General features: G+C 35.0%; 4 protein-coding genes and 1 long non-coding RNA gene across 5 annotated transcripts; 3 read left to right on the plus strand and 2 right to left on the minus strand.

Moving 5' to 3' along the window:
* Positions 1-20: 20 nt before the first annotated feature.
* LOC119069603 lies at positions 21-24,547 on the minus strand. Its single transcript, XM_037174067.1, has 8 exons — positions 24,423-24,547; positions 24,280-24,366; positions 23,737-23,884; positions 23,530-23,675; positions 23,365-23,467; positions 23,008-23,205; positions 468-491; positions 21-32 (listed from the first exon to the last, which is right to left on the minus strand). The coding sequence occupies exons 1-6, from the start codon at positions 24,493-24,495 to the stop codon at positions 23,010-23,012; spliced, it is 753 nt and encodes a 250-aa protein (XP_037029962.1). The 5' UTR covers positions 24,496-24,547; the 3' UTR covers positions 21-32; positions 468-491; positions 23,008-23,009.
* LOC119071214 (protein takeout-like) lies at positions 3,394-15,751 on the plus strand. Its single transcript, XM_037176365.1, has 5 exons — positions 3,394-3,682; positions 13,319-13,553; positions 13,627-13,766; positions 13,830-13,932; positions 15,474-15,751. Exons 1-5 carry the CDS (start codon positions 3,622-3,624, stop codon positions 15,676-15,678), a joined length of 744 nt encoding a protein of 247 aa, XP_037032260.1. The 5' UTR covers positions 3,394-3,621; the 3' UTR covers positions 15,679-15,751.
* Positions 4,607-9,578, plus strand: LOC119066755. Its single transcript, XM_037169769.1, has 2 exons — positions 4,607-8,508; positions 8,574-9,578. Exons 1-2 carry the CDS (start codon positions 7,941-7,943, stop codon positions 8,990-8,992), a joined length of 987 nt encoding a protein of 328 aa, XP_037025664.1. The 5' UTR covers positions 4,607-7,940; the 3' UTR covers positions 8,993-9,578.
* Positions 14,698-24,703, minus strand: LOC119075001. Its single transcript, XR_005087370.1, has 3 exons — positions 24,693-24,703; positions 19,652-19,656; positions 14,698-14,810 (listed from the first exon to the last, which is right to left on the minus strand). It is a non-coding gene; the product is annotated as an uncharacterized LOC119075001 (long non-coding RNA).
* LOC119068785 (protein takeout-like) lies at positions 18,139-20,549 on the plus strand. The gene is made up of 6 exons (XM_037172926.1): positions 18,139-18,335; positions 19,216-19,299; positions 19,367-19,517; positions 19,826-19,968; positions 20,088-20,190; positions 20,248-20,549. Exons 1-6 carry the CDS (start codon positions 18,251-18,253, stop codon positions 20,447-20,449), a joined length of 768 nt encoding a protein of 255 aa, XP_037028821.1. The 5' UTR covers positions 18,139-18,250; the 3' UTR covers positions 20,450-20,549.
* Positions 24,704-25,539: the final 836 nt, after the last annotated feature.

Consider the following 25,539-nt stretch of genomic DNA (forward strand, 5'->3'; position numbering starts at 1 on the left):
GAGACGCAACAGACTGAACAGCAATACTATAACTATTAAATACAATAATTTAAAATCAGCATTTAGCGTGTTGTGATCACTCTTTTTATAATACAAAATGTAATTTCTTGGATTTTAACTTAAAATGTTGAATTATGCTGTTTCGAGAAACTGATGGATGCAATTTATGTAAATCGTTTTGAGTAGACGGACTTAAATTGGCTTGAGACAATCAGTCTTTCTCTCTTGAATTATTGAGGAAATGATTTTGTTTTTAGAGTTCATTACCAGATTTTTATTTCTTTTAATGGTTTGTGCGTTCGTTGTCTTTTGTATGGGTTTATTGTTTGTCAAGTTCAAGAACAATGTTGTAAAGTTTTATTGTATTTATATATATATGACAAGTAGAAAATTGAATTAATTAAAGTTCATGTTGTACGATTGCTGCTCATGTTCAGGTTTTGATATGATTTGTAATTTTTTTTTACTGAATTGTCTGAAATAATTTCAAGCACATCAATCTTGAGTTTTAATTGACGACATAAATTTTAAGTCATTCACGTCATAATTGGTGTAATATATCACGCCAAGGTTTATTATGTCATCAGTTTCAAATTTTTTGCTTTCTTCTGAAAGACAGATAAACTATATAAAAATTGCTTATCAATCGTTAAAAGATCTTTGGAAAAACCTTTGTCCTCAAAAACATCAAAAAGTCTTCAAATTCGAATGAAATACCCAGAAAACTAGAAAAAAATCTTTGAAAATCCAATAAAATCCTCAAAACTTAAAAACTTTAAGCAAAATGCTTAAAAATGAAAGGAAATCGCTGAAAACGCAGTAAAGAAAAAATTTTGTCAAATGAATTTGTAAATATCCACCCCTCGCTTTCTTACAGCTCTCAGAGTAAAAGAAAATTGAATGGGCCGGTGTTTATCATATTTAGTAATATTTACCCAAAAAACACATATACAAGTCCTTGGATGAGTATGTGTAGCATAGCATATGCTTCACATAATCATCCAAGCACTTGTTTCTGCTTCACATACTCATCGAACTACTTGGATTTCATTCTTGTTATGATTCGCTAAACTTTCACATGCGAAGGGCATAGCTTCCTCTCGAGGTTAGTCATCGATTTGCCACTTGTGACGCAAATTTATTTTTGTAAAATTTTCTTTCACAAATATTTTGGGTCAATTTTTTGTTGATAAAACTTTTGCGTACGGCGCACAATGCGTCACCCTCAGCGATATCAGTTATTTTGTAAGTAAGATAAAGGACTTGCGTCACATTTATCCTTTAACGGTTTTTTGACTGATATCACCACTTTTGTAAGTATGTTATTTCAACAACACCAAAAAATCTTATGGAAATTAAAAAAATCGAGCGAAATCAGTCTGAATCCCAAAATCTAGAACACCTCACTTATATCGAAAATAACCCAAAACTATAAAAAAATCTGATAGAAGTTAGGAAGTGCCAGAGGAATCATCTGTCATCCCAAAATTTAGGAACCAACATTGGAAAACCTCACTTATGTCGAAACTAACCCAAATCCATCAAAAAATCCGATAGAAGTTAGGTAGTGCCAGAGGAATCATCTGTCATCCCGAAATTTAGTAAGCAGCCTAGTGGAAGTTAATACTTAATGATCCACACAATTTCCAACCAGAAACATTTCCCAAACAACACACACCTTTCACCACTTGACCATCCATATGATGCACCAAAATCTACAATACAAACACACACACACACACACACATACAAATTGGCTTTTATATGGCATTTGTTTGGAGACTTTGGGGAGCTGCAACTTTTGAAAATTCCATTCTTATTTTTGGACCATTATTTTGGCCTATAACCAAAATTTCAGCAAAATCTATAGAAACGTTTAGGAGTTTCTGGATCCACTTTTCCATACGAATTAAGTAACTAACTAACTAACTAACAAACTAACTAACTAACTAACTAACTAACTAACTAACTAACTATCTAACTAACGTAGGCGATTTGCATTATCTGAATATTCGAGATTTTGCTTATTTTCATACAAACAACAATATTTCGAAGTGCAATATCTCGGCCAATTTTGAAGTTACAGTAACGTGTGATAGCTCGTTGAACTCGTATTGATTAATATATTTCAGATGTCCAAGTATAGGGATCATTAGAGAAGTCAAAAAGTTGCTGTAAATATACTCTGCCGTCCCAAAAAACAAAAAAACTTTTTTGGTAGTGGACTTGCGTCACGCCCGCTTACTAACGTGTGGGCATGATCCGTACTCCGTGACTTCCTCGCTTGTAATTGCTGTGACTTCCTCGACTGTACTTGTTGCAGCCTCTCCGCATGTCTTTATCGTCTAAGACTTCTATGCAAAATATTCGCAACTTTATTGAAAACAGTCTTTTTTAGCAGAATATTTCAATTAGACTGACTTGGTCACTATTTCACCAAACCCAACCGATTTTTCGCCTTCTAATTTTATAAACAATGTGTGCGGTTGTTAGATCACTGCCTCACTTTACAGCAAACGTCAAATGAATTAGCTTCAGCTGTTTTTCAGCTGATCCATTCATACATGTTTTATATGGTTTATACCCATATCAAGACGTGCGATGACCAGCTGAAGTAAATTCATATCTAAATATCGTCTACGCTTATAAACGCTTAATCATCTCTTATTGACGACGAAGATCATTCATATATGTACGGTCGAGCACTCGATAATTGCTTCAAACTACTGAACTAAATTACTGCTACGGGATACAAAAAAGTGTGAAAATTGTGGAATGCTGTTAATCTTTGATAAATGGAACGTGGAACGGATGTATTAGTACATTACAATTTTCTTCATGAATTAAACAAAATTGTCGATTTCGTCTGGGCAACGCACTTCAAGCAAAAGTGGTCATAGTCCACAGCTGCCAAATAGATAACTATTTTGTATGAATTGGGTTTTTACAGTGTTTTACAGTTGTGTGACACACTGTCAAGTTTCAGTACCCTATGTAGAGTACCACTCATGCTTGGAGTGCTTCGGTCTAACACATTTTATTAGATATTTGATTATAGTAATGCATTATATGACTTCCAACAGTAGACCAATACTGACAATGTGATCTGCATAAATTTGCATTTGATTAGCTCTGAGCCAGCTTAACTACACATATTTGAAAGCATTGTTTTTACCGTACGTAGACAACGATCGAATTCCTTTATCTGATTTCCCTCCCACAACATTGTTTGTCTACTTCAACCGGCAAGCAAGAGTATTCTAATAAAGAGTTAAAATGTTTCTACTTAATCACTGATGTGTAGAATCTTTGTGTATCGCACTGCCTTTCGCGTGAGTAACACTTTTTTTTTAAAACAAATCCTTGAAGATATTGTGTATAAATGTGATTATCAACATATACAGAATAGTTATTCGCGCATGAGATTTGATCGATTAACATTGTGTATCTAGGCGACGGAGTTTTTTTTTCATATTTTTTGTTTTGAATTTTTAATATATTTTTTCGATAATTTGAGGTTAAGATTGATTTTAAAAAACAAGACAACAAAACTCTTAAAATAGTTTTGCAATTTTACAAACATTTTTGCGTTTCGTGTTGTGGTGCTCAATCATTTTTAGGATGAACGCCTCAATTTGGACGTTGTTGGTGTGTTTGATATCTGTTGCTTCGGCAAAATTTCGTAAGTTTATTTCGATATGTAAATAAAATAAAAACATAACCTTGTTACGGCGCTGTTTGTTGTGACGCCAAGATAGGATAATTGAACAGACTTAAAAATAAGGGAGTTAATAACATATGCCTGTTGTGCGCACTGTACTCTTTAAGTCACTAATTCCCGAGTTCGCGCAGTTCAGAAAATTGAGAGTGTAATACTTCGAATGCCGTATCTCGATATTTTGCACAGTAAGGACTATCAACGATATTTATCGTAAGCCAGAGGTGTGCTTGTTCAATGAGCAATGACCAGTGACCTCAGACTAATCATACCAAGACAGAAAATTACGAACAAAAATACGTAAATTTTGTGGTCCCGACAGGAAATACGAAATATTTGATAGTGTGAGTTTTTCGAACTATATTGAGAAAACGAATAAGTGTGCCTATTGTAATGACACAAATTTTCAACGCCTACATGTGTTAGTGAAAGCTTCTACGTAAAATTGTCCGAAATATGTATCTTATAAAACTGTTGTCCCATTTCATCGTACATACGAAATATCAATCTATGTACGATTAACCTAAGACAGTGACCAGTGAAAATTCAATGTTACATCCATGCAACTGCAGGAACAACGTTGTTATAATTCTAAAAGATTTAATATATGACACAGTGAACTTTGCAATAGAGAACGTCAGATGTTTCTCCGTTAAATGCAAAGACGGTAACACTGACACTAAATGTATGAATGGTCGACTGTCATCTAAAAAATAATTAAATTTTAACTTGACGAATTTTGACCAAACATAATGCCAGTGTGTGACACAAGATCTCGGTACTCCGGTAAAACTACTTGCATTCAATCGGACTTACAACGGACTTTGAAAATTAATTTTTTGCTCATTTAATACGTCATGATTTCAAAGTCTTTTCGCTCATCAGAAATACGTCCCATTGCTCTGTGTACTGGCATTATGTCTGGTCAAAATTCGTCAAGTCAAAATGTTATTTGTATTTTAGATAACAGTGCACTTCACCATTCATACATTTTCGTTCAGTGACAACTGTCAAATTCACTATCCATCTCTCTGCTACACCCATGTCTGCGATATGGGTAGTCTTGTTAATTGCTGTACTTGCTCTTTGTATTTAACGTCGAAAAATCTGACGTATTCTAAAATTGACATGTCTCATGGACGGAAGGGATCTAAATAATGATTGTTGTCATAGAATGTAACATTAAAATTGCAGCTTTATGTAACCCTTTGCAATTAGTCTAATTTAGGCCGAAGCACACGAGCAATTTTGTGTGGCTGGGATCGACAATTATGCTACGTTTTACATATAACCCCATATTCACCACGGATTAATCCTTTGGAAACGCAGCGTTATTGTCGGTTTCAGCAATTCAGCAATTCGACCTTATGTAAGACACTTAATTGCTCATTTTAAATGATATTCGGTACCATTCAGAAAAGTGCATTGCTAATTACAGTTTATGCAAAAAAAAAAAATTGTTCGCTTAAAAAATGCAATGTTCACGTAGACATGTTACATTGTAGCACGACCGTGAACTATGCGAAAAAAGTACCAGTCACCAGTGTTTCCGAACTGTTTCAATACTATCTGCCGCTTTTATTTAATAAGATTAATGGTGTCAGCCCTGAACCTACTTCCTCCGAATCAGTGTGATTTCTTGTAATGAAAGAGTGGTTAAGAGTAGAACATTGGACTACTTACATTGTACACCTGACATTGCAATACATACAGACAACTATCTAACTTTGAATTAAGTCTTTTACATAGTCTAGCCAAGTGAACAGTTAATTTTATACGAGCGACCGTAATAACTATCAACTCACAGCTGCTACTAGTCGAATTTAAAGTTGTTTTAGTATCTTGGCTCAATGACTAAATGTATGCCGTTGGAGCAGACCCAACATTATAGTTAAATTAAAGTTAATTTCAAAGTAAACTGAAATTCTTAAAGTAATCATATGCAGAAAGGTCGATTTGTTTTCAGTGTTTCCAATGAACATTTCTGTATTTTCAGTTAAATTATGTAAACCGATGGTAGAATGGAAATATTTATTTAAACGAAAAAATCGTATGCTCAGATATGGTCTCGTCGGTATAGAGAAGAAGAATGTGGTTACATGGACATATGGACAAATTTTTTTCCGATACTAAAGAATTCGACCTTTGATAGTATCACCTTTTTATATGATTTGCATCTCGACTTTGAGATTAATTTTCGCCACATGGATGTACCTATACTGAAACTGAACCGGTCGGAGTGTTGTTTTTTTGTGGTGTGCAATCTACTTCCAGTCGTTGTTCTTTTGCCTAAACGTTTGCGATCTCAACTTACGTGTTGAGCTGGCCATATAACCCCGTTCGAGTAGAATTTGCGCGATTTGCTAATTTTATACGCCCTATAAGCATACTGTTACGGCATTTGGTAGCTAGTGTTGGCCTGTGTAAAGTTAAATAAATTGAATGAGTTTAGCCATTTGGTTTCGAGAAATCAGGTCAATTCATGCAATCTGCGAATCTTTCTAGATTTTCTAAGGATTTATCTTTTCGTTACAGTTTGTTCACCTTAAGAAAACACAATTTTAGAATTATCAGAGTTTTAAGATGGCCTCACAGTCATCCGTTTTCACTTCATGTACATGAAAGATGACACTTCAATCAATATGTTCATTATGTCGATGAAAAAATGCTAATAGGCCCTATGTCGGATCCGTCCAATTTACTCAATAAGACGTAAGTCCGGGAAACTGCACCTTCTTTATCATTTATCGATTTACAGTCTTCCTCGATTATTTTAAAAATCTTAGTAGCCTGTGATATTCGGCCGACAGCCAACTGTTAAACAGAATATCTTGATATGTGATTCAATCATTTAATTGTAATAAAAAATGGAAATGAAATTTGAAAACTCAGAATTTGAAGTGTTGATGGAATTCGAAATTGATAATTTAAATTCTATTTTGTGTACAAATCAAGTTATCAATGAGAAGCAAGAATTAAGTCAATGTAAAATTTCATATAAATAAGTAAATAGAATCGACTTTTGCGAATCAGATTTTTCATTTTCAGTTGACGAAGAGTTCGAAGAGATAATTGATTTGGACAAATTTTTTTCATTTGATAACGCGTCCCCAATTTTCGAAACCCAAAATGATGCGATCTCTGACGCCGAAGCTGCAATAATTGAGGAAATCGGTGCGCCCAAATGTTAGATTTCCATAAACATGTTGACTGCAGATGCAGATCTATGAATCATTTACATTCTAGGTATCAATGCTTTGGATCATTCGACATTAGAGATTATTGATATAGACGACAACGACACTTTCGGTCCAAATGACATAGTGCGCGCTGTGAAAGTAAAAGAGTTAAGCAAAAGGGACAGTGCTCGTGTTCAACGCGAGAAAGGTGAAGCGTATTTGGGATACTCTCGGATGGGTTCCAAAGTTTTACACAATTCTTATCGGTAAGCTCGGCGACAAGGACCTCGATGTACTTCTAAATTTTGTGTACGAAGCTCTCTTCGTCAATGTAATCTTTTTGACGAAAAGGACAGAAAAGAACTGTTCGATAATTTTTGGCGAATGAATTGGGACCAAAAACAAATGTACATTTGTCAACTGGTCAAGGACGTTTCCATAAAAGAACGTAAGGTCGATGAGGAATCATCACGAAGAAAACGTTCTAAGCAATATTTCTTGATAACAGCGGATGAACGGCATGTTCAAGTGTGCATTAAAATGTTTTTGAACACATTCGGCTTGAAGGAAAAGATGGTGAGAGAATGGTTGAAGCATAAGGGCACTTATGGTCTCCGTGAAAATCCGCTAACAGTTCAAAAGCGCATAAACACAAAACGGCAACAATCTGACAGCAATCAAGCTCTACTCAACAGAAAAATCGGGCTTCTGACTTTTTTGATGGACTATCCTAAGGTAGACTCGCACTATTGCCGAAAAGACACCGGAAAAGAATATCTACAGACGTCGCATAAAACACTAATTGACCTGTACAAAGACTATGTTGACATCTGCAATCACGAGAATTCGATTTCATTATCATTCCCTGTCTTTAGCGGAACTATGAAAAATTTGAATTATTCTCTGTTCAAACCGCGCAAGGACCAGTGTGACACATGTATTGGGTTTAAGGTGGGAACATTGAATGCTAATGAATTTGCTGAACATCGAAGAAACGTTGACCGAGCTAGTCAGGAAAAAAAAATGACTTGAATGCCGCAGCTATGAAACTGTTCACTCTTTTATGTATGGATGCTGAGGGCGTTGTGTTGTGTCCGAAATTATTGGCGAGTGCCCTGTATTTCAAATCGAAGCTTCAACTGCACAATTTTACTATCTACGATATATTGACTCACGACTCAACAAATTATGTCTGGGATGAAACCGAGAGCGACCTGCAATCATCTACATTTGTTAGCATAATCATTCATCATTTGGAGAAACGTCTTCAGTCTGGACCTCTTCCGATAACAGTTTATTCTGATGGATGCGGTTATCAGAATCGCAATGTTGTAATGGCGAATGCGCTTCGATTGTTGGCGATAAAATATTCCCGATCGATTACTCAGAAGTTTTTGGAAGTTGGTCACACTCACATGGAGTGTGATTCTACGCATGCGTGTATTGAACGAAGATCAAAAGGAATGACGTTCAACTTACCATCTGACTTTGAAACAGCCATTTCAACGGCGCGTGACAAACCATCACCATTCATTGTTGAGCATTTGACACATAAATTCTTCCGGAATTACGATGACCCAAACTACTTGACATTGAAATCGATTCGTCCAGGTAATATTTTCCTTCAGTAATTTATTGACAATTTTCATTCATTTGTACATTTCCCATTAATTCAGGTAAAAAAGCGGGCGACCCTAAGGTCACTGATATCCGGGCCCTTCGATACGATCCAGATGGAAAGATTTTCTATAAACTTCATTTTGATGACGAGTTTAAAGTGCTACCACAAGCCTTCAACAAGCAAAACATTTCGGTGCCGACCAATTTGCACAAAGACCGACTGGCAATAAGTGCGACCAAGTGGAAGCACCTGCAGGAGCTTAAATCTGTTATTGACGCGAAAAGCCATTCTTTTTATGATAACATTCCCCACCGCGTTGGCGAAGAAAAAATTACATCAGAGAACGACAAACTGAAAAAAGTAATGGCGAACATTAATCTCGTCGAAGCCACATCAACTAATAAAAATGTGAAGCCGAAAGTAGTTCGAGAAAATGCAAAGAGAAAAGTTGTACGAAAAAATACAAAAAATTAAATAATTCTAACTTCGACACATTGTCAATGAAATTCACTTGAATAAAACAATATTAAACTTACGCATTTCTGCTTATTGAAGAATTCCATGGAGGAATCTTGAACCTCAAAATTACTGAGATGAATTGACGAAATCAACTGTGGTTATGTTTTGAAAATATGACAATAATGACATTTGCATTGAAAGGTAAAGAAGGTGGCAAAATTTTAAATTATGATAACGCAGTTGCTAATTTGAGATACGGCCTGTTCGCAGAAAACCATTTACGTCTTATTTCCATTTTTCCATCGATGTGCTTGTTTGAATTGTCAACTGTCACGTGGACAGTGTAAGGATGACTGTGAATGTTGTGAATTCCGACTTAAAAGTTGTAGATGTTGCCTGTAAATTTATTGATTTTTAGTCTGAATTCGCAGTCATTTCGTTTTGTGTCCGTTTTCATTCTGTTTTCCCTCCGTGTATATGACAGTTGGCATTAGGTACAATAGAGCACATTGTTTGATATGACAACTGTCACGTACACGGAGGCAAAACGGAATGAAAACCGAGACAACACGGAATGTAAACGGACGACTCTGACGCCACCTTTAGTCTATGATATTTTGGCGTAAAATTTGAATTTAATAAAGCGTTTTCAAATTTGGCGCCAAAATATCATAGACTGTAAACACCTAATCGACTGGGAACATCGATGACTTTTGAAACTCAAAAAAATCTCAAATCTCATAGCTTTGAAAAAGTAAAAAAAACAACATATTTTTGGGAAAATGGGGAAAAACATAAGATCACTCTGAAAAATGTGCGAAAATTTGGGAAAATGTCTTTCCAAAATAGTCCTTGCATAATTCTGGAAGAAAAAATCGAGGAAATGTGGTAGACGATCTACAATTTTCCTCATTTGGCCGAAAATGTGACATAACGGTGAAAGGTCGATTTACAGAATGTTTTGACCAGAGATAACTCAAAAAGACTGACAATTCTTTCGATCACGAAATTTTGATAATTTACGTCGGTTCTGAGGGCGTAGCTGTTGATAACAGATGACATATCAATAACACGGTGAATGGCTAACTCAGCTCGCCTTCACAAATCACCGTGAAGAAAATTTGTTCCAAATACAGTTAATGTCAACCAAATTTACGTATAAGTTTGCTTCAGCTGTTCTATGCATACAAATATTTATTACTTATGCCTTGCTATACGGAGTTCATAGTCGCAACCACTCGTGTAGTAGTGGTAAATCCGTAGAACAACACACAAACAGTGTACCATTGGTCGATTACAGTGTGACTGAAGATGGTTAGACCACGCTAACCTCTGACCGCCACTGGTTCCGGAGGTCGAAACAGCATTTTATCTCCACTTTCGCTTCACGCGATCCATGGGAAAGGGAAGAGTAATTGTGCTCTGTTTGTTTGTTTGTTTTGGTGATTGTTCTGCATATTAGATAACGCCCCCCTGGAGTTAGTCTGGCTTCCAGGTAAAATAAAGTTTTGTACCATTGGTCGATTACAAAGTTCAATAAACTGAAGCAGACTGAGACACAAATTCGGTTGACATTAACTGTATGTGCAACTGGTGCGTGGAATATGTGTGATATATTTTGTGTGCTTTACCTTCATTCGGATTAAAATAAATTTATTTAATTATATTTTCATTGAATTGTCTCAAAATTTCTTTAGAAATAAGAGCGAATGTTGTACTTTCAACGAACCATCAACTACACATATCTTTTTAATTACTTCACCTTTCAGTGAGTCATGATCATGATCATGATGAGATTAAATCTTCAAGTAAATTAAAATATTTTATGTAAATTAGCAAACGAAAATAAAAATAATTTTTTTAACCTGTAACCAAAAAAATATTCAAAGTTTATGTCAAGGTTAGATGATAATACCGTTCACATGATTGTAAATAGTGTGAAGTAGATACACGGAGACACGAAGACACACAATATCGTCTTTAGACTGTTTGTTTGTTCAACGAATTCGAAAATTAAATTACATGTCACAGAGTCATAAAAGCTATAAAAAAAATAAATATTTGCATTGGAATTGATACGAAAAAAATGCACTACGAACTACGAATTGATTGTTAAAGAATAATCAACAGAAAAGATATTTTACATGCTACATGTTTCAAGCACTACTTTCGATGCCCTCAGCATGTTAAATCCATTACATAACTGGGGATAAAAATAAAAAGTCTCGTTTTCGTGTGTTTATTGACCTCGGCTTCGCCTCGGATCAACAAAATTCACACAAAAACTCTACTTTTCATCTTTTTATACATCATACGTTCTTGCGAAAAAACTACAAAATGTTCTTTAATATCCTTTAGTTCGCAAAAAGTGCGTCAAAAAATTAAATTTTGGTTTAATCTGTTCATCCTTTGTTCACTTAAAATTCAAAATCTAATGAACACTTACAGCGTTGAAATTGTTGGGACAACCTTTAGAATATTCAAAAATTACGCACGCTGTAGAGGGAGATGATAGATCTGACAAAAGTGGACGTAATTTGTGAACTGAAGAATATTGAAAATTCTCAGAATCATCGTCAAGACAAATAGAGGATAATAATGACGTGAGAGAGAGTGAGACAGATGTAATTGAACTATTAATGTTAGAAGAGTGAAGGAAATGTTGGATTGAAATTTCAGGTCAGGCCAGGTATATTTTTTGACTTAACCTGACCTGAGCTGAACCCGATTTTTTGAAACCTGTTACGTCAGCTTTCAGGCTGATCTCCAATTTTTAGAAACTTGCATACAAATTTGTGAAGGAAACGCAAGATTGACCCTACTGTATTTTAGGTTATGTCAAAATTGATAAGATCATATTTCAGTTAAATTCAGACTTACCTGACCCTTTTTCTTACTTTAAAAAATAAGTTTTCGAAAATAATTTGTGTTATGAAACTCTCTGGAATCAATTTACCTAAACTCGTTTCTGATGAAAGGGAATTTCCACTTAATTTTTTGAAACTATTTATTAGAACCTACATAGTTGGTTGTGATTAATTCTTCACATCAGTTACAGAATGGAATCTTACGTCACCTGTCAAGTCATTAAATTGAATGACATCTGACACAAAAAAAAACAAGTATTTTGTTAATAACGTAGAGTCAATACAAAATCAAATCTTCATTAAAACAAACGAATTTAATTAACGACAGATCAGATCGATCAAGCAAATCTACAACGATAAAATTTCAGTTGAATGATTTACAGGTTTGAAAGGACTTTGGTCTGAAGATATGGTAAAACCAAGGTCGACTCGACACAGTTGAACACGTTGTGCGTTTGCTTCAGAGAATGACGTATATGGGGAGGTGAACTGTGCTGTTAAATAGAGCATCGTCTTAACTTTACTACACTGAAAAGGGTTACGTAATTTATAAATGATCTCTAAGTTGTGTTGCGATCGGCGTAACCTCCTCATATGTAGGTGCCTATTGTTCTTCCACATATCAAAAATTTTTATTTCTTCTCGAACATTCTGACTTTATGGTAGACTTATGGTAGACTTGATCTGAGCGATTTCTTGTAGTCGTGACCGTAACTATATAACTAGTCCAATAATCCGTTTTAATTTATACTTCACAACGCAGCAGCTAATCGTTAGACGCAGCGTGTTGTCAGCGTTCATTGTACTACGTAGCAAATTCAGGTTATATTTCACTTTTCCAGGTTCGCAAATTATCTAGTTTATCGGTTGAGCCCCCATGTAGATTTGGAACTTAAGGGCAATACACGACAATAGAAGTTCATACTTTAATACACGCCCAATTGAGGGATCACATTCTGAAGGGACTCGCAATTGGTAGTTTCACCCTACCTATTGACAACGATGCGTCAGTTCTTATGTTCGCTAACATTTTTAGAATACTTGGCAAGATTACTTGCACAGATGGTTTTCCTTTACAATTTGGTTTTAACCAAATAGTACAAGCTTGAAGCTGAACCCGATAGCCCTTGGACTGGGAATTGCCCGATTTTAAACACTATAATTTTGACGTTAATTAATACTAATTACTGTATAATAATGATAAGAGATAATTGTAATGAATGACATTCAGCGAAAAAATGCTACCTGACATTATTTCTACGAAAGAATAGATTAGCATCAGCTAGCGATCTTAAATAATTCCACATTTTCAATTATACATAATCTATATGATCAAGAATTATAAGAATATGTAGTTAGATTCGCTTACGTAATTTATAATCTAACGTAGATGTGGCAGCGAAATAATGTTTAATTACTGAGAGATGTTAATTCGTCGTAACAGATTTCTGTTTTTTTTTTCTCTCCCCAATAGCAAAAGATATTAAGCGTTGTGCGCCTGGAGACCAGCCTTGTATAGTAGCCGAAAGTAATCGAGTGGTTCACAATAATGCAAAAGGTCATCCCGGACTGAATTTGATACAAATTGATCCGCTGCACATATCGGAAATCACCTTAAAGCAAGGCTCCGACAGTCCCGTTAACATAGAATTGAATTTCAAAGACACAGATCTGATTGGATTGGTAGCTCACAATATTTACAGCATAACGTAAGTGGCTTAAGCGTACCTCTGTTGAATTTTATTTACAATCTTTGTTTCACGACATCCACATATTTTACAGAGGATTCGATAAAGATGCTAACGGCGAATATGAAATAAAACTGAAGGGACCGGTACTGAACTTAATTGGTCCGTACAAAATTTCCGGACGAGTGTTAATACTACCGATTCAAGGTGAAGGAACGAGCAACATAACATTAGGTAATGCCGACAATTCTCACCGAAATGTTGTGGACATTTTTTTTATTTCGAATGTTGTTACAGTTTCACCTGATCTTTCAATAAAATTTACCGGAAAGACCACCACCCGAAATGGAAAAGAGTACTTGTACACGGACGATTTGAAGTTGAGTTTTACAATCCAAAAGTATGTTAAAATAGTATATTACGACCTTCTTGGTCAAGTAAGTGAGTCATGATTGCACGAATTTGAATCAGTGTGAGTAATAATCTGAGTGTGAATGTAGAGTGACTAGAGCCGAAGGCGGAACGAGCGGAATGATTTCCAACGAGGATAAATCTATTGACGATTTTCATGATCAACAGTTATCATTGCTTTATATTTATGATTTGTAGGCAAGACATTCGACCACTATTGAGAGAAAATTAAATACGCCTTTCGACATTTTGCATTAATATGCAGTTCAAAAAAACAATTTTTTATCAGGCCATGGCGACAATGGTACATACCTGATACAATGTTCTAAGAACACTATACCAATTTGCTTACGAACACATCTAGCGAATCATAGTTAAAATGAAACTCGCTAACTCGTGGTAAAGCTACCACTAAGCGAACAAAGCAAGGGATTTGCATATATGTAATTCAACATATGATACATAGGTTTCTTCCAAGGCCATTCAAAATGTCAATCATCATCCACAGAGATGCCAACACAACCTCACGTTGAAGCTTTAACTTTAACGAACAAATTTGTTTAAGTTGCGGTTATGTTTGCTTCTGTGGATGACGGTCGGTTGTTTTCTTTTTGATTGAAGAAACCTATTTCACTGTAATAGAATCAAAAACTCAAGTTGCATGGATGTGTAGCTTAGCTTATGAAGGTTATGTAGCTTATGAAGGTCCATATATGTATACTTGATTTGTACTTCTACAAGGCGCCGATTCTCAAAGTATTCGTAACTTTAAGAATTCGTAACTTGACAGTTCGTATGGGATTTTATACACGCGACTGTCAAGTTGCAAATATTAGGAGTTACAAAAATACGAGAATCGTTGCTCAGCTTGTAACGAATAACGATATGTCAGGGCCTGTTTTTAATCAAGTCTTTTAAAAAAAATTGCCAAAATTTATCAAAATTTTTAAAATTTACTAAATTTGTGGTCAATTTGGTTCAGTCAGAAGCAGTGAAATTTCAGCATGAATTTGATTCAGCTGTTTTTCAGCTGATCCACACATACAATAAAGGCTGTTTAAACTATAAATAGTTTTTTATATGTTTGAAGCTGCTACACGCTCGCTCGTAGAAGTGAAAAAGCCGTATAAAGACTTATTAATAGTTTTGATTGTTTGGGTGGATCAGCTGAAGGAAATTCATGCTGAAATTTCACTGCTTCTGACTGTAAAGTTTGGCAAATTTTTTCAACAAAATGTACCAAAAAATAGGCCCTGCTTCGCGATGTTGTCACCACTTACGCGTCGCACTCTTTGTGTCAATCACCATTGTCGAAAATTAAATAGTAAACATTCTTACCAACGGAACCCCAGAATCAACTTTTTTCGGGTTTCAGTTTCTATGGTTTTAAAAATTCAGGTTTTAAATATTTATCTCTACTTAATGTGTATCTGTATCAGTGTATCCTGAGTTATTGTGTTTCCTACCTAAATCCATCATTCTGACACGAGTGCCCCTGCCCTGTATAAATCCATTCTCTTTATTTTCCAGATTCATCGTACAACTGGACAATCTATACAACGGCGACAAATTACTTGGTGACAGTACAAATTTATTTTTGAATGAAAATTGGCAAGAAATTTTCAACGAACTTAAACGGTCCATATTTGATGCATTCGGTTTGATTATTGCAAATTTGATAAATCAGATTTTCAGAAAAATACCGTACAACGAACTGTTTTTGAATCAAAGCTAAAACGATCCGCCGCTGTGTTTTTTAGATGTGTAACTTTGTTGTTAAGTTTTTTTGATATTAGAGATTTGTCCTATAAGTCTGAATTCACAGTCATCCGTTTTGTCTCCGAGCACATGACAGTTGGTATTTCATACAATAGAACACATTAATTGAAATGACAACTGTCACGTACACGGAGGCAAAACGGAATGAAGACGGATGACTGTGAGGCCACCTTAATTCGATGAAGTGCTGTTGTTATTAGAAGCAACGATCATAACGATCGTTTACTGTTCGAATAAATAATGTTTTTGGTTAAATGTGAATTTAGTGCGTAGTAATAGCATAAGGGTTTTATATGTACCGTAAATAAATTTGTCTCTTGTAGTAAGCAAGTTTTTTATTTTACAGTTGGTTCATTCTAAGAAAACACACATTTGACAGTAACTTTTTTTAGGTTGTAAACACACGAGAAATTTTGCATTGATGGAATCGACAATTATGGTGGATTCTCCACTGTTCAGTCTATGATATTTTGACGCAAAATTCGAACACAGTTAGAACTGTTTTTCAGCTGATCCACACATACAATAAAAACTGTTTGTGTGTATTTATACGGTTTCATAAACAACTGTATAAACAACTGGTTTAAAACAAGTATCAATAGTTTTGATTGTATGTGTGGATCAGCTGAAAAGTGACTGTATTCTCTTCTCTCAATCATCTTGTGACCTTCTACACCGCATTGCACAGTGAAGCTACCTTTCAATGACAATTTCAGGTGACTTTTTATCAGCCGAAAAAAACACAACAATTTGAAAAATTCTATTTCTTCTGTGTATTTTGATTCGATCTCCTCGAGCATTCACTAAATACTATAAAGGGTTCAGAGATAAATGTCAATAAAATCAACATTTTGAGATATCTACAGAAAATTGTTTTCATGATTCAAAACTAATTATTTAAATCTTTATTATTTACAGTATTTACAGTATTAGGCTTAATTTCCACTTCAAAAAAAAAACTACTTTGCCTCCTTTTTTGTTGTTTAAAAGTGTAAATGGAGTGTAAGTGGAAATCAAGACTTATCGTCAATATTACAGTGAAGTTACTGTAATATTATTCAAAATTGATTATTTAGAGACAAGTTTTGTGTACGGAACACATTTTCAGTTGAGGTTATGACAGAATTTTTTAAATGTCAGAAATAACAAAATGTTTTAATGCACAAAATGCAATTCTGAACACAATTCCAGTTCGAAACATCAAAGTTTCAGTTAAGACACAAGTGCTGAAAAAGATGTACATCAGCACAGCCCTGCTTCTAGCATGAAGAAATATTCGGAATGCAATCGTATACGTATACATGTTCGAAAATTGTGAGACTTTTTGACGTTAGAAAAATGAGTTAAAATGAGATAAAAGTTCTATGACATCAGTGACTAGTTGATGGACAGGAAATGAAGTGATCACGGAGTTTTTGGTGAAACACGCTGACTGACTCAATTGAATTGACAACAAGCTACTTAAATTGTTAATGCAAACGATTTTAAAGTTAAAAAGTAGCAAAGCCGAGCTATTTGTGAAGCCTAACAATGTTTCGCGTATTATATATAATAACGCACACCAATACTCTCTCTAGCAAACAAACTCTCAGCTCTCTGTGTCAAATTCACACCTTAGTTCTTTGTATTCTACAAACACAATTCTACATTTTGACTGATTACGCTGTAATTTACATTGTAAATTGCAAAGGCTACTTGACACTTTCACCACCTTAATAAAAGTAGTTTGTTTGCTAGAGAGAGTATTGCGCACGCACATTCATATCTTTGAAGACGTTCATCTTCGGTCATCTACATAAAGTTGATGTGCATCATTCAGCTGATTTAATTCATAGGAAATATAAATAACCATAAACAATGTTGTCCATTTCAATTAGCGTTCGTTAATTTATTTAGACTCAAAAATTCGTCATCAAATTTTTTTTTGATCTGAAAATTTGTTATTGTCTATATGCGATGACCTTGAACATTTTTATGAAAGTTTCCTCGAATTATGAAAAGAAAAAATGGCATTAATGAACTTCCAGCATGCACCTTTAATTTTATTCAAAAATTCTTACTAAAAATGACTTAACAATCTCTTAATATTTTATTCATTCCGTGCTTTGTTGTTCAGACGGATGCGAGTTATCAGAGTGATATATAGACACTGGGTCCACCATTGTCTATACCAAGACCATTCAATTTAATTGAACATCTCCAAGATGAAAAAATGATAAAGAAACGATTTTTTTTGTGGCTCACACTAACCATCTAGGAACAATTTATTCAATTAAAATCAGCGTCGAGCTTCAGTTTATATTTACCTGTCCAATTTGCTCATCAAAATCAACAAATAGAAAAACGTTTTCAGTTCGTCTGTCACCTAATAATTGCTTGCCCTTGAAGATTCGTCGTATAAAAACGATTCAAAGTTGCAGAGTAAATTTTAGTCGGTAATCGTACACAATATAGGCCTAAACTATCGAAAAAGAAAAAGAAATTTCATTTGTGGCTATATTGAACTATTTCGGTATAGAACTTTCAATATGATTGATGTGAAACGGTTTCGGAATTTTACTTGCCTAATTGTATGGACATCCGTTGTCAGTGTTGCTATTGGAGGAAAATATCGTGAGTTATGGATGATTTTGAATATTTTTGGTGAACCGTGAAAAGTCATATAACAGCTTATCTTATGACAATAAAGTGGAATGCGGAGTCAGCTCTTTCTTCTATTGAAATCGCATCTTCAGCCGATTTTGATTTTTAAAAATAACAAAGAAAGTTCGAAACTTTTGAATGTATTACAAGCTCAACAGTGCTACAACTACTCAATAGCGCAGTGTGTATGTCGAGACTTCACGTTGAATTAGTCGATGGTCAGTTGTTGATTCGAAACTCAACCGCAACACAAAAAACTCGTTTCATCAGGTTGTTGTCCACAATAATGACGTCTGATTGAATCGGTTATTAGGATCAGTCTTGGATTTAATGCCGATAACGTCGCTTTGTGTTACATGTAATTGTTTATTGGTAATGTCATTCAGTCAGTTAGGCGGAAAACCAATTGACGGAGCATGTTGTCTTTCAAAACCATGCCATAAAGTACGGGGGAAGCGTTATTGTAAATTTAGTTGACAAAGGAGTTATAATGATTTTCTGATGATTTTGAGAAGATATTCTTTGACTTTCTTGCTGGATTTTAAAGGATTTCTATCGATTTTAGGAATTTGTTGGATTTCCGATAAAATGATTGTCTAGTTTTCGAAAATTTCCAAATATGTGTACAGTTTAACAAATGATGATCTAGATTTTAATCGAGGGGTCACAGACTGCCAGGGATTAAAAAATTCAATTTTCTCGCGTGAGTTGGGAAAAAGAATTTTGTTCAGCCAATAGAGCAATATTTTCTTAGCCCCGAGGCATATTCTTGGAAAAAAAAAATTCCGACACTTCACACAGTATTCATCTCTTATGTTCATTAAACAATTTTTTTCTTTTTAAATTAAAGCGGCAGACAAACCAAGATGTTTACCAGGTGATAGAGAATGTCTCAGAGGAGTAATAAATCAATACATTCACCAAAGTGCTAGTGGTTAGTTGTGTAGTAGTTACGGATAATGTACAAAAACGAATTCTAAAATGTTCGCTACTTTCTGTAGGAATACCTTCGATCCATTTGATACCAACGGATCCATTATTTATACCGGAAATCAATATAATTCAAGGAAGCGAAAGTCCGGTTAATATCAAACTTAACTTTAAGAATGCAAACTTTATTGGATTTAGTACGGTCGATGTAACAAGAGTCATGTAAGTATGTGTAGAATCAACGAACTTCAAGCAAAAGTGCTTCGAGTGACAGCTGCCAAATAAAGTCCAGATTTTTTTACAGTGTTAAAATTTGTTGGATAAACTGTTCCGATAGACTCTATTTAGAGTACCACTCATGCTTGAAGTGCGTTGATAGAATGCAATTTTTGCGTTAGCATAATGTTTTGATTGTAAACGATTACACTTGCTGTGGGATTACAATCGAATGTAATTACTAAGCATACGACGGGCAAGTGATTGTTTCCTCGTGACAGTAGCATTGAAGTAAAATTAACTTTCTTTTTCAGTGGATTTGAAAGGGATCCCAAAACATCAAAATACGAAATTTATTGCCGCATTCCGAAACTTGCTATCATTGGAAATTATAAAGTCTCTGGTAAAGTGATCATTTTGCCAGTAGTGGGTGAAGGTCCAGCTAATTTGACTTTCGGTAAAATAAAACAAAATTTTTGAAACCATAGTACTCTCTACTTGAGAGTGCTATGACGCAATACTTAAATTGGGGCGAATGATCGAACAGTCTAATCAAAACTTCAAAATTCCTCACAGAAAACCTGGATGTGACAGCCAAATTTGATCCAAGAGTTGATATCAAGAATGGCAAAGAATATCTGCAGTTCAAAAATGTGGATGTGGACTTCACCACGACAAGGTGACAAGCAGCCACTGATGAAAATTTATCCTTTTATTGACTTGGTTCCACTTGCAGACTTTACATGTATTTTGAAGATCTGTTCAATGGCGACAGGGTTCTTGGAGAGACGACAAATAAATTTTTAAATGAAAATTGGTACGACATCCTAAAAGAATTGAAATTGGTATTCCGAGACACTATTGGCGGCATTTTGAAAAATATCATCGGATCGGTGTTTGCGGCGTTTCCGTATGCAGACTTTTTTGTGGAGGCTTGAAGATGAACCTAGGTTTTGAACAAATCAATTGTGATAAAAGTGAGTGTGTAGTGAAATGTAGCCGAATGTGTCCATGTAAATAAAATGAAAATTTCGTCTACGCTTCAATTCATGATCTGCTGGGTTAGTTGGTACTTACTAAGATGGCTCTTCAAAGCATCTCAAATCGTGTTAGAACCTATATCTAAAACTTGTTTCCTTCTTAACAGTGTTAGGAAGTGAAATTCCGTTCCTGATTTATTATATCTCAAAATAAAAGTAGGAATTGAACATTGTACGGACGTGCGCCTGCCGGAAAAAGTAGTTACGGGACAGAAGAATTATAGAAACTGTTGGTACCACGGCAGAGTAAAATAAACCAGGCAAGGGCACTTCATTTTCGAAACGTCAAATAAGGGACCTAACGCACTGTATGAAAATGAACTCAAATGAACACTGACATAAAATGAAAAATCTTATTCGCAAAAAATATAGGGCTTCTAGATTAATAAGGTCCCTGGTCAAATCAGCGCTCCTGCCTGGTTAACTTTACTATGTCGTGGTTGGCATAGAAACTGTACTGTTGCTTGCAACGTGTGGATATGGTAACTGTAAGTGTTGCTATAGTAACTTTAAGAAAGTCTTCCTGTGAAAACTGTTGCTACAGAAACTGTTGCTACAGAAACTGTTGTTACAGAAACTGTTGCTACAGAAACTGTTGCTACAAAAACTGTTGCTACAGAAACTGTTGCTACAGAAACTGTTGCTATAGAAACTGTTGCTATAGAAACTGTTGCTATAGAAACTGTTGCTATAGAAACTGTTGCTATGGAAACTGTTGCTATGGAAACTGTTGCTATAGAAACTGTTGCTATAGAAACTGTTGCTATAGAAACTGTTGCCATAGAAACTGTTGTCATAAAAACTGTTGCCATAGAAAGTGTTGTCATTAAAACTGTTGCCATAGAAACTGTTGCCGTAGAACGTCATCAAAACTGTTACTGTGGAAACTGTTGTCATAGAACCTGTTGCTACAGAAACTGTTGCTACAGAAACTGTTGCTATAGAAACTGTTGCTATAGAAACTGTTGCTATAGAAACTGTTGCTACAGAAACTGTTGCTATAGAAACTGTTGCTATAGAAACTGTTGCTATAGAAACTGTTGCTATAGAAACTGTTGCTATAGAAACTGTTGCTATAGAAACTGTTGCTATAGAAACTGTTGCTATGGAAACTGTTGCTATGGAAACTGTTGCTATGGAAACTGTTGCTATAGAAACTGTTGCTATAGAAACTGTTGTCATAAAAACTGTTGCCATAGAAAGCGTTGTCATAAAAACTGTTGCCATAGAAACTGTTGCCGTAGAACGTCATCAAAACTGTTACTGTGGAAACTGTTGTCATAGAACCTGTGGTTTTGGAAACTGGTGCTTTGGCAATATTACACGTAAAAACAGACACACACCAATACCGTTTCCATAAATAAACGCCACTTCATAAGTCAAAATTCAATTTTTAATTCGAAAAGTGAATTTGGTGCTCAATACTGACACAATAGACTACGCCAAAATGATTTTTTTTCTCAATTTTGTTACATAAAGCAGCTAAAAGTTGAAAATAAAGATACCCGTGTCTCGTCTTTTGACGAAAAAACTTGAAACCGGAAAGATTTTTCACTTTATAAATTCCTGAAATATGTGATTTGCGCCATTTTCCACCCAAATTCCACATAAGGTCTTAAGTTTGCCACTTTGCAATTACAGTAGTATGGGTAGTATTGTTCACTCAGTTCATCCAGTTTTGATTGATTCACTGAACTTTGTTTTGATGAAATGTCAAATCGGGACAGTAAATTTTAAATCTCAAACAAGTTTGTGTCGAAAATTTGTAGTATTTCGCGTAAAACAAAGTGATTCAGTGGATTTACATAGCAACGTAAAAGTGACAGATGCAATGTTTTTTAAATACTGCAACCCGAAATTTCATTCATAAAATTAAAATTATGAATGAAATTTCGAGTTGCCGTATGAGAAATTTTTTGCATCTGTCACTTTTACGTTGCTATGTAAATCCACAGTAAATTTCGCACAGAAAATAGTTCCGAGTGTGCTCATGCTAGTGTCTTAAACAGAATTTAGGACAAATTCTCCGGAATAATTTTAAAGACAAAATAATTTGGACAAACATTGTGGGTGTTGTGAAAATCTCATTTTTAAAAGTAATTTGGTGTGAATTGTGCCATTCAGTGTTCAATTCCTTAATTTTATGTGCCTAGAAATTGCCTGCAATACATTTCGTGCTAATTCAGTCGGTAAAATGTGAAGAAAACATACAAAAATATGTTGCCATTCAGGTAAACAAAATTCTTGACATGTCTGTTGTGAAGATAGTCGTAAGTGACACCACAAAACTGAAATTTTTTTGTTCGTTAATTTAAAAAATGATTTTTTTGGCGGAAATGCTTTTATTTGAATGTGTGCATGTTTCCGGTAAAATAAAATAGTGATAAAGTCACCACTATTGATGACCTTTAAAATGGCATCATCGGTTAAATATGATTGGCATAGTCTATTTCAGCTATCAATCTAGGAAAAAGGTGCGATAAGGATATTTCCCGAATATTGGCGTGAAAAGTCGTTTTACGACCTTCGAAAATGCTCTGGCTGCTGGTCCCTTTGCTTCTTCGGCAAACAGTTTGTCATTTTGATTTACCACCTTATTTATGCTGTCGGTTATTTCTTTGTTGTTTAAAATGTTGTCGAATACGAATTTGTATCTGAAAGAAATAATCGTTAACTGACGAAGCTAGTATCCACATACCAGAGCCCAGCATTCCCCAACAAATTTTTCGAAATTGTAAATTTAATGTTGAAAATCAAATTATTTGCTGGGCACTTCTGGGACTGTACCGTCATCAAAGTTAAAGAAAAATTACTTTTCACTTTCAAATTCAGTCACTACTTTATCCGGCACGAGATAGTCTTCTCCATCCCTTGTTTCAACTTTCGTATATACCGTAACAAAGTAGGTTGAGTTATCTTGAACAAAAAAGTGGTACATCAACATCTACCTCTAATGCGGCAAGTTAAGTAGCACTCACAAAAACCTATTTCTCCATTTCCCGAGCCACCAACTTGCAGCAACAAAAACTTGCCAGTACCATCATATTTTCCAAAAAGATTCAAAGACGGAGAGAAACCACTAACTTGAAAGCTTTCCATTTCTCTCGGATTTTTTTTAAATCCTCTGGATGAAGTGTAAATTAAAAACTTTTAGCTTTCGATAGGCGATTGGAAAATGAACTTACTTAACTCCCGTGATTGTCGATTGAGCCATACCGTATACAGTTAAGTTACTGAATGTAATTTTCAGTGTAACTAAATCTGAGCCGACGGTAATTACTTGTTTATCGACGTAATGCTTGTCTGAAAGGGGAATGTCCAATTCTGGAACACCTAAAATAATGGGGGAAAAAATCTTGCAATAAAACGTCTGTCAAGTTGAATACAGTTAGATGCAGCGAAGTTTCAGCATAAATTTGCTTCAGGTGTTTTTCAGTTTATCCACACAGAGTCAAAACTGCTTATACATCTTTATACCACTTCCACTTCCACGCGCGTGTGTATAGCAGCTTTAACCCTATGAACAGTTTTGATTGTATGTGTGGATCAGCTGAAAAACATCTAAAGGAAATTCATGCCGAAATTTCACTGCCTCTCACAGTATTCTCGCTGAAAAAATGTCTAGAAGAGGAGAAGTGTTCACTGAACACTGTTCAGGAATGAAACAGAAAATAGGCAGATTTGATTTGTATTCTATATTGAACTTAGATAATATGCCAAACACTTACCACTTGTATAGGCAACTTTATTCCATTTATTCCATGCTTTCACGTTACACTCTTCATCATCATATTTACATCTTTCGATTGTAGCAGCTGAAAGTAGTTTTTGAAATTAGATCCGTTCCACCATGTGTAAAAAATCCATTTACGAAAATCCTCAACACAATTAGCACAACCGACTAGGACAGCAAGGGCGAGAATAAATTTAAGTTCAGTTCGCATTTTCGTTTCAATTTCTAACTTCTCAAAAGCGATGCTATTGTGACTATCGTTCCTATTCGTGACTATTGTTCAGTCCCAGGGCTGCATGCTCTTAAATAGAAATCGAGCAGCTAATTACGAAATATTTGCATTTAATCTTCGTAAATAGCTCATTTAGATTGACTTATAAATTATTATAAGTTATTTGAACTGTGAACAGACATTAAGCGATTAAAAATGTCCGCTTATCCGCACATAATGATGTCATTTGAAAGTAATTTTTAACTTCATTAATTTTGTTATCTACTCGCGATAAACATTCGTTAAAAAACGTGATGTGAAGTTCATTTTGCTTGACGGACGTGAAATTTTACTTCCAGTTTTTCCCCGCCCTACGATGTGACAGATGTACTACATTTTCATTTAACAGTTATACGCACGGGCAGCGCTGTCTGTAGCTGCTACAATGAAATCAAATTTTTGTTGTAGGCAAAAATCGTGAATCTAATAGGGAACGTCAGATTTTCGGAACAGAAGATCCAAACGAAAAGACAATCGGAAACGTAAACGAAAAGGGCAAATTTGACAGATTCACTGAAAAATAATTAAATTCTGACTGCAAGGATAAACTAATTGTTTTCTCAGTCAGGCCAATATTTTTCGAGTGATAAGACTTTGATATCATCAATCCAAACATCACAATTTCAAATGCTTATGGCTCGGCACATATATGGACCAACAGCAATTCTAGCAGAGTTGTTATCCAATAGCAAACCTAACAGAGTAATTGGCTCGATTGCAACCTCTTTGAAGATTCTTTGGCTGATGATGCAAGTAGTCTTGCACGAGCAACAGATTCACTGGAGTCAAACATCTCATCGAATTTACTCTTAATCATCGGTAGATCCAAATTCTTTTGCTTCTTTTATCTTTTATTTTTATAAATTTTTTTTGAGGTGTTCCCTGACTCCTTAAAAAAAATCCAGGGAACCGAAATCTGACTAGAAGCAAATGTCGGCACTGTGTCCAAACATTATTGCGTTTGACTCTAATCTTTGATTGATT

The sequence above is a fragment of the Bradysia coprophila genome, chromosome II (genome assembly GCF_014529535.1).
Source record: "Bradysia coprophila strain Holo2 chromosome II, BU_Bcop_v1, whole genome shotgun sequence".
Lineage (NCBI taxonomy): Eukaryota > Metazoa > Arthropoda > Insecta > Diptera > Sciaridae > Bradysia > Bradysia coprophila.